Source organism: Solea solea, chromosome 3 (genome assembly GCF_958295425.1).
Source record: "Solea solea chromosome 3, fSolSol10.1, whole genome shotgun sequence".
In the NCBI taxonomy this organism is placed as follows: Eukaryota; Metazoa; Chordata; class Actinopteri; order Pleuronectiformes; family Soleidae; genus Solea; species Solea solea.
In genome coordinates, this window is record NC_081136.1 from 32074393 (window position 1) to 32084663 (window position 10271).

The window sequence follows — 10271 nt, forward strand, 5'->3', positions numbered from 1 at the left end:
GACAGACAGATGGATTTGTTTGCTATATTTAACATAATCTAACTCAAATAGCACTGACATTTACAGCAGACAAAGGACAGAGTTCAATCCTTATCCTTTTATTTGTTCCCCTGTTTGTCTGTCCAGTCTTCCCTTCATCTCTTTACTACCGTCCCTTAATTTTCCAAGCTCATTAACATCAATGAGATTTCCCCCCCAACACCGGCTGTGATGGGCAAATTTTCCAAATTAGAGTCGCCTTGTACAATATGTCCTGTCTCAGAACCCGGCAGACCTCAGAGCTGCGGACAGTCAATCCAGCTCCTGTTTTATTTGAAAGACCTTTTGCACAGAAGCTATTTAACACATCACAGTTTGGAATTGTGCAACAAAAGGTCTATTTAACAGCTCTGTTTCAGTGTCACTCAGTGTTATGGCTGCTGTCACACTGTCATGATTCATTCCCCGCAAAGGCCAAATCCATTGCCGATGTTATTAGTTACACCTGAGCTCTGAGAAAAAGGCCCGTTAACAAGACTGACTGCCTCTGCTGCTGATTCGACATGTCCAGCAGGCTGAATAGACAGACTGAGGGCATCATGTCAAGCACTGAACAAGAAAAACTAGAGGTGATTTCAGAGCCTAACCTGCTTCTGGTCATGAATGTGATTAGTGTGGATGGGCATTTAATCACTGACAAACTGCCTTCTAACCTCACAAGAAGGGAGGTTAGGAGTTTTCCCAATAAGCAGTTGTAGGACTTGTAGAACTAGAACAACCTACAGATGATAAACAGTGCTAAAAGTGCTCATAAAGCACAGACAACAAAGTGCATCAAAGGCAGACTCGATTGTGGACATACCAATTTCTGTTTCTGCAATCAAAAGTGACCACACCATTTTCATCCGGAGTCCACTGGATCCCTACAGAGAGAGAGGAGAAGAGGGACGGATCAAACACTGACGCTCACATGGCACAGCTCCTGCTTAGCTTGCAGGTTTAATGGATGGATGACGAAAGAAACAAATGGGTGCAAGGATGGTTAAGAGCTGTCAAACGAGGGAGTGATTGATCAGGAGGCAGATGAGGGAAACAAGCTGTGTCACAAATCCTCTGCTAATTAGTCCTCAAGCACGCGCACACACACACACACACACAAACAGAAGAGGGCTCATCAGCAGCCACGTTGTAGCGAAGACTGAGTCATCACATTTGAGTGACAGTCTCCTGCTTTGTCAGTTGCTGTGTAAGTCGTTCTATTTGGCTCGTGCAGCTGGATGTTTCTGTACGGCTCATGAGAAAGAGCCAAGGAGGATAGTGATATTTGATGGCAGCGTGGTTATGTGGTGCACACATGCCTGGGTACAGCCTGAAGAAGCCGGTGGAGCTGCCAAAGTACTGCCACGTGAGCGTCGGATCTTTCTGGAAGTTATCGATGAAGACGTCATTCAGAGCTTCAGACATGTAGACTCCATTGATAATGTCTGGATCTAGACAAAAATGAGAAAAAGAATAAATGATTAATGTCTGCTGGTAATAGGATGCATTATAATGTGTGTGTGCGTTAATAACTGCTGTACAAGTCTGTGTGTGTTACCTCTGTTGTAGACATTAGTGGGGACTTGTATGTTGCTCAGTTGCGTGTTGACTCGAAGTGAATTGAAGTGCTCATTTGCCTCCAGAGGGAATTCTCCTCCCAGCGGCACAGAGTTCCCATCCACATCCAACGAGTTGATAAGCATGGAGTTATAATAGTCAAACTAGATGGAAAAATAAAGAGAGCAGTGCCTTTTACGGTAGTTTTTTGTGAGACTGGTCTGTAAAAACCTTATAGCTTCACATAAATAAGTATCAAAAGACGGATAATATGGATCTCATTGGTAGATGTGGGTGTGAATCAGAAAAAACTACACAGATGGAGGTATTTTGTCACATACCTCCAGTGTCTCATTGTAATCGTGGTACAAATCTGCATCCTCTGCTGCCTCTGCTAACCTCTATGATAAAATAAAACTGGTTAAAGACAAGGTTTCATGGTGATTGACACAACTAACTGTCCCAACAGCATACATAGTTACGTTAAGTGTGTTTACGGAACGTATGTTTACCTTCACGGATTTCATCTTCCTGCCAAGCATCTCCTCCATCTCCTCTGCAAACTTTTTCACCAGCTCCTCTCCATCCACTTCCTCCAGCTTCACCACACCCTCGATATCCTTGTATTTCTTTAAAACAGACACATTTCATGTTTGTTTCTAATTCACATCATCTGACCCTGGTTTCACATGAAAAACAGTAATAAAAAAAAAAACCTACAGTAAGCTGAGTCTTCAACGTGAGGTGTTTACATACAAACTTTTTTTTTTCAACGTCATGGAAGATGGAAGTGTTTATCTCAAAACTAAACATACCTAAGTGTCTACATGACTATATATAGCCTGTGTTATTACCTGTGGACCAAAACACTCATTTCCTGCTGGACTCGTTTTATATCACCTTCAGTAAGATTATTTATTTCCCTTGCTCAGCACTCTGATATAGGGTATTAAAATGTCAAGGTGACTGGATTAATGGAAAATACCCAGTGTTCAAAATTTCAGACAGAAAAAGTCAAGACAAAACAAAACAAAAAGTCATAATTTCAAAAGTCTTTGAATTTAAACTGTCACTTTTCAATTTCCTTTAAAAACCAAACCAGGCGGAACTATAGATAAGACAAACAAATAGATATAAAACAAAGAAAGGGTTATAAAAGTGCTAGTTTAGTACAATGAAATCACCTGATTGTATGAAACCAGAGTGAACCTTTTAAATTTATATCAGAAGTTGAGTCAGCTCCCTGGAGGTGGACATTTGGACAACCATGTGTTTACAATAGCACACAAAGGAACAATCTAAACAAGTTTTGAGTTTTGGTGCAAACAAAATGCTAAAGGCACTTGAAAGTAAAGGGTGAGGTGAGGGATATTCAGCTGCAACACAGGTGTGCACTGTTCAAACTGTGAGATTAAACAGCGATAAGTTTAAATCTATAATAGCTTAAAGAGAGAGATGGTGAGTCGGTGCACATTTCTGTAGAGACATGGTTTATATATGTGTGTGTGTGTGTGTGTGTGTGTGTGTGTGTTTGTGGCAGATGGTGAATGGGCCTGCTGGGGATTGTACAATGTGGCCATGCAGGGAGAGACCGCACATCCTTAATTACAAAAACACACACACGAACACGAACCTCCTCTGTAGCCTCTCCACAGTAAGAAACACAACAATGGTGAAATCGGTTCTGTTGTATTTGCTTACGGAGAACAAAATGACGGAATAAAAACAAATGTCGTGTTGCAGAATCATTGACTCAGAAGTGTTTGTCTCTTTAGGACATTTTCTGGCATTAACACGGACTTTGTCAGGACCAGCAGTCCTCATAGGGACCAGAACCTGGTTCTAATGTCGGAACCTCACTTCTGAGGAACTAGTTACGGTTAGGGCAAGCGTGTCATCAGATGGGTCTCTGGGCCATGTGCAGATGTTATACACCAAATGTATGCCAGTCAGTTGTGTTCTTATTGGCTGATGTCGCAGAGTGGAGGGGGAGGGGGGATTAGTACGGAGCCTGTCTCTGCTGCGACGAGGCCATGTGACCTTTGCTCAACATCCCTCTGTAAATGATTTGTTTGTTGTTTCGCATCTGGATTTGTTTGTGTTCTGCTTCCACTGTTATCTTAAAAAAAAAAAAAATGGTAATGTAATCACAAAATCAACTACATGCACCTTTCTTTCACCAGCCACTTAATTAGGCACACCTGCTCAGCTGATCATCGTTAACACAATCGACCAATCACATGGCAGCAGCTCAATACATTTAGGCATGTAGACATGGTCAGGAAAGTGGTTGTTGGTCCCTTGGGGCGTGTGAGTTGTGAGTTTTCAAAACTGCTGTTTTAATTGGATTTTTATGCACAACCATCTCTAGAATGTATAAGAAAAATGGTTTGAAAAAAGAGAAAATATCCAGTGAGCAGCAGTTCTGTGGGTGACAATGACCAGGCTGGTTAAAAATTATAAATAATAAATAATAATGACTCGTTACAACCAAGGTATGCTAAGGATCATACAGTATCTTTGAGAAAATCAGATTAAATTATTTAAGTCTCCACCACCATTGTCATCACCTTTCCTGGTCTGTTTGAAATGAAAAATGCCTGGAATCGAGCATCTTACATTGCTATAGCAACTTCGGAGCTCATTTTATCATGTACATGTCATGTCTGACCATGTTTTATGTGTTCACGTGTACAGTAGATGTGGGTGTGGTCTCCTACCTTCTGTAGCAGTTTAGCTCCAGAGTACCTGGCAGACAGAGCAGCGATCTCTTTACCAAAGGACACTGCCCACCGCTGCACCCTGGACACGGACGTAACAAAGAGATGATGGCTGTCAGATAATCTTATCGAATCATATCGTTTAAAATGCTGTTAGAAGTTAGAAAAGAAAGCTCTTGACTTCCTTAAAATGATGAACAGTTTATTAAGAAAACAAAAAAATTGTTATAAACGTTATAAACAATTTATGTCAACCTCTGTCTAAATCTTGTATTTTGTTTGAAAAAAAATAAGTGGCTGATAAAATGGTTTGTAATTCAAGGAGGAAAACATGATCAGCCAATCTTGTTGAGAGGTTACCAAGCGTTCACCAGTTTCAGATTAAAAGAGATTACAGTGAAGGTGACAGTCAAAGCTGACATGCTTCCAGGTCACGGAGTCATTTTGTGTTCAATAATATGTAGTAAATCTACAAATCCTCCAAGTGAATGCAGCCAAGGTAAGATAAACAGAGGTCAGGGAGTAGACAGGATGTGACAGATGGCTCAACCAATAGGGAGCCGGTCAGCTTGCTGCTAGTCAGCAGGCAGCGTTGTAACGGATAACCTGCCAGCCTTGCCTGGTTCAGTAGTTTGTTAACTTGTTGATATTTTCATTACAGAATCTACGTGTTTTCTGCTGACAGAATGAATAACTCATGACAAATGAAGCGGGGAACATATTTTTTTTTTTTTAAGTGGCAGATTGCAGTTTTACTGCGAACCACAAATAGGAAAGGTCAAAAGGTCAACAAAGCCACAGATTTGATCAGCTTGGATAAATATGTCTGCTCCACATTTTCATTACTGATCCTCCAGTTGTAAAGATATTTCAGTGTGGAACAAACAATATTTTTTTAAAAGATAAAATAAAACACAAGACATAATCACTGTTATATAACTATTTCCTTTCATTAATAAATTAACCAGTTTGGTCATTGGCTAAATATATACATCAATTTATTTTGGCTGAAGCTGCAGAGAAACTGTATGACAGTTTGGCAGTTAGTTCTACCCCGCAGGTGCTTCCCATATGGCCCATATTATCTGTGTGCAGTAATACAGCAAAACTGGATACAACAGGAACTCTATTGACTCATCCATCTAACCTGTGGTTCACAAAGGACATAACGCTACTTGTAGACATCCCAGGGTGTCCATATGAAAACTATCTGGTAAAAACACTCAGGTAAAGTCACAATTAAGACCCAGAATAATGGTCATCTGCCCTGTTTGTGAGAGGGAACTAGATCATAGTCTAAATGCAAGTAAAGGCGTTTTTAATTCATTTAATACTGTATTGTTTACAAGTGTAAATACATTTTCTGGAATTTGAAAATCTAGGTTTTTAAATAACCAAAAACTGTGATCTGCATTTGTGTCCTTGTCAGATTCATGATGTGGAAACAACCAAATGCAAAAAAAATTTATATATACTGACACAAAAACTGGAGCTATCTGAAATGGTCCATTCGCCGTGGTTTAAGAGTCAGTTCTCTAGTGCAACTGTACTCACGTCTCTGGTGGGATCTTCATCTGACCGTCGACCGTCAGGCACAGCGAGCCGGAGAGGATAATCCACATCAGCATCATCAGCCTCCCTCTCTGTGGCCAACTTTTATCCCATTTAGTGGCATTCCCGGCATTCCAGCACTTCATCCCTGCAGCTGCTGCCATTTGCATTAGTCCAGCGGTTGTTGCACACTGGCTCTGAAAGAAAGGGATGAAATTAGGACAAAGCAAAACTGAGATTAGACATGCTCAGGTTACAGTGCAAAAAAATTGAAAAAAATCAAATCAAATCAGAGAGGGGAGCGTTTGTATCACCTGGCCGGAACAAAAACATATTATTAATGCTATTTGACCACAACAATTTCTGTATACATGAATAACTCATGTTAGTACTCAAGTTCTTTTACCTTAAAGTTCACAATTCAACAGTAAAATACCTTGTCTGTGTAAGTGGTTCAGTCGTCAATCAACACTGTTAACAATGGTGTTGATAATTTGTTATTAAAGAGTCCGCTTTTCTTTAAATAAGTTAAAGGTCCACTGTGTGAATATACTAACCAAAAGTCTATCTGTAAAGGTGTAAAAATGCTTGAAAAATAAAACTTGTCACTAGACTTTTAAGTGTCAGTAGAGTACAACAGACCGTATATAAAAAGATAGACGTAGTCTAGTCTTCTTGGTTATCCCTGAAGCCAAATGGGAAGAGAAGAAAATCAAATACTTCTCACTTGATTTATATTGTCACATAACATTTTTCTGAGGAGTTAATGGTCTCCACCACAAGTTTCAGGGCCTCTTCAATAGAGCATGATGTCAATTGTTAGAGGATAATAGATGATTAAAATACTCATATGCATGTATGAGTGGACATCAGTGTGACTGACTGCTGGTATCATCAAAACTGTCGCTCCTTTTAGATCTTTTTATGATCTAAATCTATGTACAACTCCTGGGGAAAATATCTGTCTCTTCAGCACCTACAGTAAATGTTCCACTACATTCACCAGTTAGATTCCAACTTTATCCATGTGCCATGTGGTGCTAAATAAAATGATGCTGATGAGAGCAGAGAGAAGGCCATGGTGGTCTGACTGAGGGCCCTTCTGTACGAAGTTTGCATGTTCTCCCCTTGTGTGCATGGGTTTTCTCTGGGTTCTCCAATAAAATGCAGAGGTTAATTGGAAACTCTAAAATGACTGGCGACCTGTCCAGAGTGTACGCAGGGATTTGCTCCAGCAGCCCTGTGACCCTCAAGTGGAGGATAAAGTGTTTGCATTACGTTCAATAAAACTGAGTGTAGCGTCAGATATCTGTGGAGCTATTACTACATTATGTGCTCTCTTTATTCATAATGTATGTGTTTTCTTGTTAGTATGAAAACATTGATCAGAGCCGCAGCATTGACAATGAACCATGGAAACTTTTTTTCAACTTGCCTGGTAAAGTAATTGTTACATAAAGGTTAAGGTCCAGTCCAGTTTTCTGACAGACATTCATGTGGAGTTCAAATTTTGAAACTGTTCACAGACTTTGTCACTGAAGACTCAACAAATCCTGCTCAGGAGGAACAAAGCATCCAGGAAGCTCACAGAATTAGGAGTCAATATGGCTTCTGTGAGTGAATGAATGAATGATACTGAGAAGCCAAGGTTTCTTAGTGGAATGACTTCTTAGAAGTTGCTTTTCTTATGAGACAAAAGACTGAAAAGACCCATGAGCTGTCCAGAACTGCAGCATGCAAACTTGACAGCAGCATAAAAGTGGGTCGCAAGAAGATTGACATACTCCAAATCCTGGCAGACTGGACGGCACAGACCATTACTCACTGTGTCATGTCGTCAAACAGACTGAATAAGAAGCGTCAGATGAGTCGATGTCAGCTGAGCAGGTTGTTCTGGCCAACCAACGAGTCTAGAAAGTGTTTCTCTTCAAAATCAAAGGTCACCTCTTCGCACCAGGAGTCAAAACAGAGTCCTGCCATATTCCTACACCTCCCTCTCTTCACCTCTTGATCCCAGTTCTGCTCCTTCCATCGTCCACTTCTGCCCTCCGTGCTGCCTCTCTTAGATCACCAGGAGAATTGGGATGTCCTGGAAGACTTCACAAGCTCAATCCTTGTTTGGTGTTTCCCAAAGCAGAACTAACACAAACACACACACACACACACAGCCAAAAGATGTCTCCCTGAAGTTCACATTTTGCTCCTGACATCACAAATCCTCAAGGATCAAAACCTAAAATCAGGCACTGGGACACAAAGACGCTGCTGGATGGAGAGTCAGTGGACAGAGGGATAGAGGGACTTCCTCCTCCTCCTCCTCTCTCTAGCACATCTCTTCCTGCTCTCTGGCATCAGTTTATACCATAATCCAGGCAGGATTAAACCCCTCCTTACTCCTTTTCTATCTCTCTCTCTTGCTCACTCACTCGCACATCAACACCAACGCTATCTCTGTCTATCTCTCTCATCATTGTCTAATGCTCTTTGACCTAAACTGTCTTTCTAGTCCTCTCTTTTTTCCCCTCCTTAATCTCTCATCAGCCACGTCTCCCTTCTTCTCTCACTTTCTCGACAAAAATAAATGAACGATGAGGTGTTACAATTAAGAATTGTCATGGGGGGGGGGGACAAAAAGAAGGGAGGAAAAGATAAAACAGACAGAAGATGGTCAAAATGGGAACAAAGCAAACAGGAAAGCAAAAGATCAAGAGGACGAGGCGAGTGGTGATATTGTAGGTGGAGGACGATGCACTTAATTAACACTAATTTACAACATAAACACACTGAGACACCTAGTGGACACTTGTCTTTCACACATATGTGTAAATTACATACACAACTAACACCCGCACAAATGTCAGTCTATGATCTATAAAATGCCACAGATTAAAAAAAAATCTGCTCATATTTTAGGTTTTTCTCCACATTTTAAGGATAGTGATGTAAATATAGAGCTACTGTCTTGTACATCTTATGGTCTTACACTCACTGAGCATACAACATTTACATTTATAGAGTTAGGCTTTAGAAGGCATTGCACTGTTTAGGAATATCTATGTGTCTAGATTAGACCTTGTAGGATTATGCAGTGAACATACACTTTGTATCGTGTATCTTTTTCTGAACATTTGTACTTATTTGCATATTTTTAGCCGTTGGGTGACAGAAAAATGAACTTATGTTTATGGCTTTGTATGATTTGTGTACATGAGCTATAATGTTGTGAGTGTTTTTTTTTTTAATACAAGCCCAAATTGCATGCGAATAACTAAATGGGCTGTCTGCTTCTGCTGCTGCTGGGACCATTAATCCACAGTTAACTACATACGAGGGGCGAACAGTCAGAAACACACACAAACACAAAACATATACACACATACTGAGCATGACGCAACCACACATACAGCAATAATACACACACATGCGCTCACACACAGTGCAAAACATCTGTTCATGCTGTTATGGAAATGAAACCGCAGTGAAACAATCTGGCACACAAAACCTTAATGCTGCCATGGAAACACAAAGGGTTCAGATTAATACGAGACAATAGAGATTCTGACAGTGTAATACAAACAATCTGTACACACAGTATATCCAGCCACGCACAGCTGCAACTCTCCTCCTCCCCCACTGACCCAGATCACTGGTGATGGAGATGAACTCGGCTCAGAGAAGCTCGTCAGTGTAAACGTAAAACTTTGTATAAAGGACCGTCATAATCCACTACTGTACAAACAGCAAAAAACAGTACATGTACTTTTTGAGTAAAATACAGTATTTAAAAAAATGTGTAAGAATAATACTTTGGCTAAATTTGTTCATCTATTGATCGATTCATGTGAATTTAGAGTCAGTTTCTGTTGTTTTTCACTCATTTAATCTACTTTATTCATCTCAGTCATGCATTTGTTTCTTTTATTTAAGCATTGAAATTCAAAAATGCTTGTCACCTTGTGTAGATGTGAAGTAAAAGCATAAATGAAGCATACACTCACTCACCTGTGCGTCTGCGGAGCTTAATTGTGGTTCCTGAAACCTGGAAAATGACGAGAGATGCTTCTTAAGATTCACCTCTGATATACAGCCATTATTTATAGATAAATATGATTAGTGTATGTAAAAAAAAAAAATCTTGTGATTTCTCAACTCAACTCTAATTTTTTGGTCAGTTTGCTGCTTTGCTGCTCTGTCAGAGAATACAGACACACTGTGGCAAGTAGTTTGGACTCTCTTCACAAACTGGACCCCGCCTCTCTAGGAATGAACACACACACACAGTCATTGATTAGTCTCAGCATGGGCTAATAGTCAGCTCTTACTTTTACCTCCATCAGCTAAACTGATGGTCTCAAACCTCTGGGTCACAGAAACAGTTGTGCGTATGTGTGTCTGTGTCCTCATGCAGACCAAAACCTGGTCCTA

At 40.3% G+C, this 10271-nt stretch overlaps 1 protein-coding gene across 6 annotated transcripts in view; it reads right to left on the reverse strand.

Moving 5' to 3' along the window:
- cacna2d4a (calcium channel, voltage-dependent, alpha 2/delta subunit 4a) overlaps nucleotides 1–8155 on the reverse strand; it is a 70065-nt gene extending 61910 nt beyond the window's left edge. For 5 of the 6 annotated variants that reach the window (XM_058624961.1, XM_058624960.1, XM_058624958.1 and 2 more), the window contains exons 1-8: nucleotides 7672–8155; nucleotides 5850–6037; nucleotides 4296–4377; nucleotides 2088–2204; nucleotides 1917–1976; nucleotides 1577–1739; nucleotides 1338–1469; nucleotides 842–902 (exon numbers count right to left, since the gene is read on the reverse strand). In XM_058624961.1, the coding sequence (XP_058480944.1) occupies nucleotides 842–902; nucleotides 1338–1469; nucleotides 1577–1739; nucleotides 1917–1976; nucleotides 2088–2204; nucleotides 4296–4377; nucleotides 5850–6016 (782 nt within the window). In that variant the 5' untranslated portion in view covers nucleotides 6017–6037; nucleotides 7672–8155. The remainder of the gene's footprint in view (nucleotides 1–841; nucleotides 903–1337; nucleotides 1470–1576; nucleotides 1740–1916; nucleotides 1977–2087; nucleotides 2205–4295; nucleotides 4378–5849; nucleotides 6038–7671) is intronic. The other variant, XM_058624956.1, reaches the window with a different exon arrangement.
- Between the last annotated feature and the right edge of the window lie 2116 nt (nucleotides 8156–10271).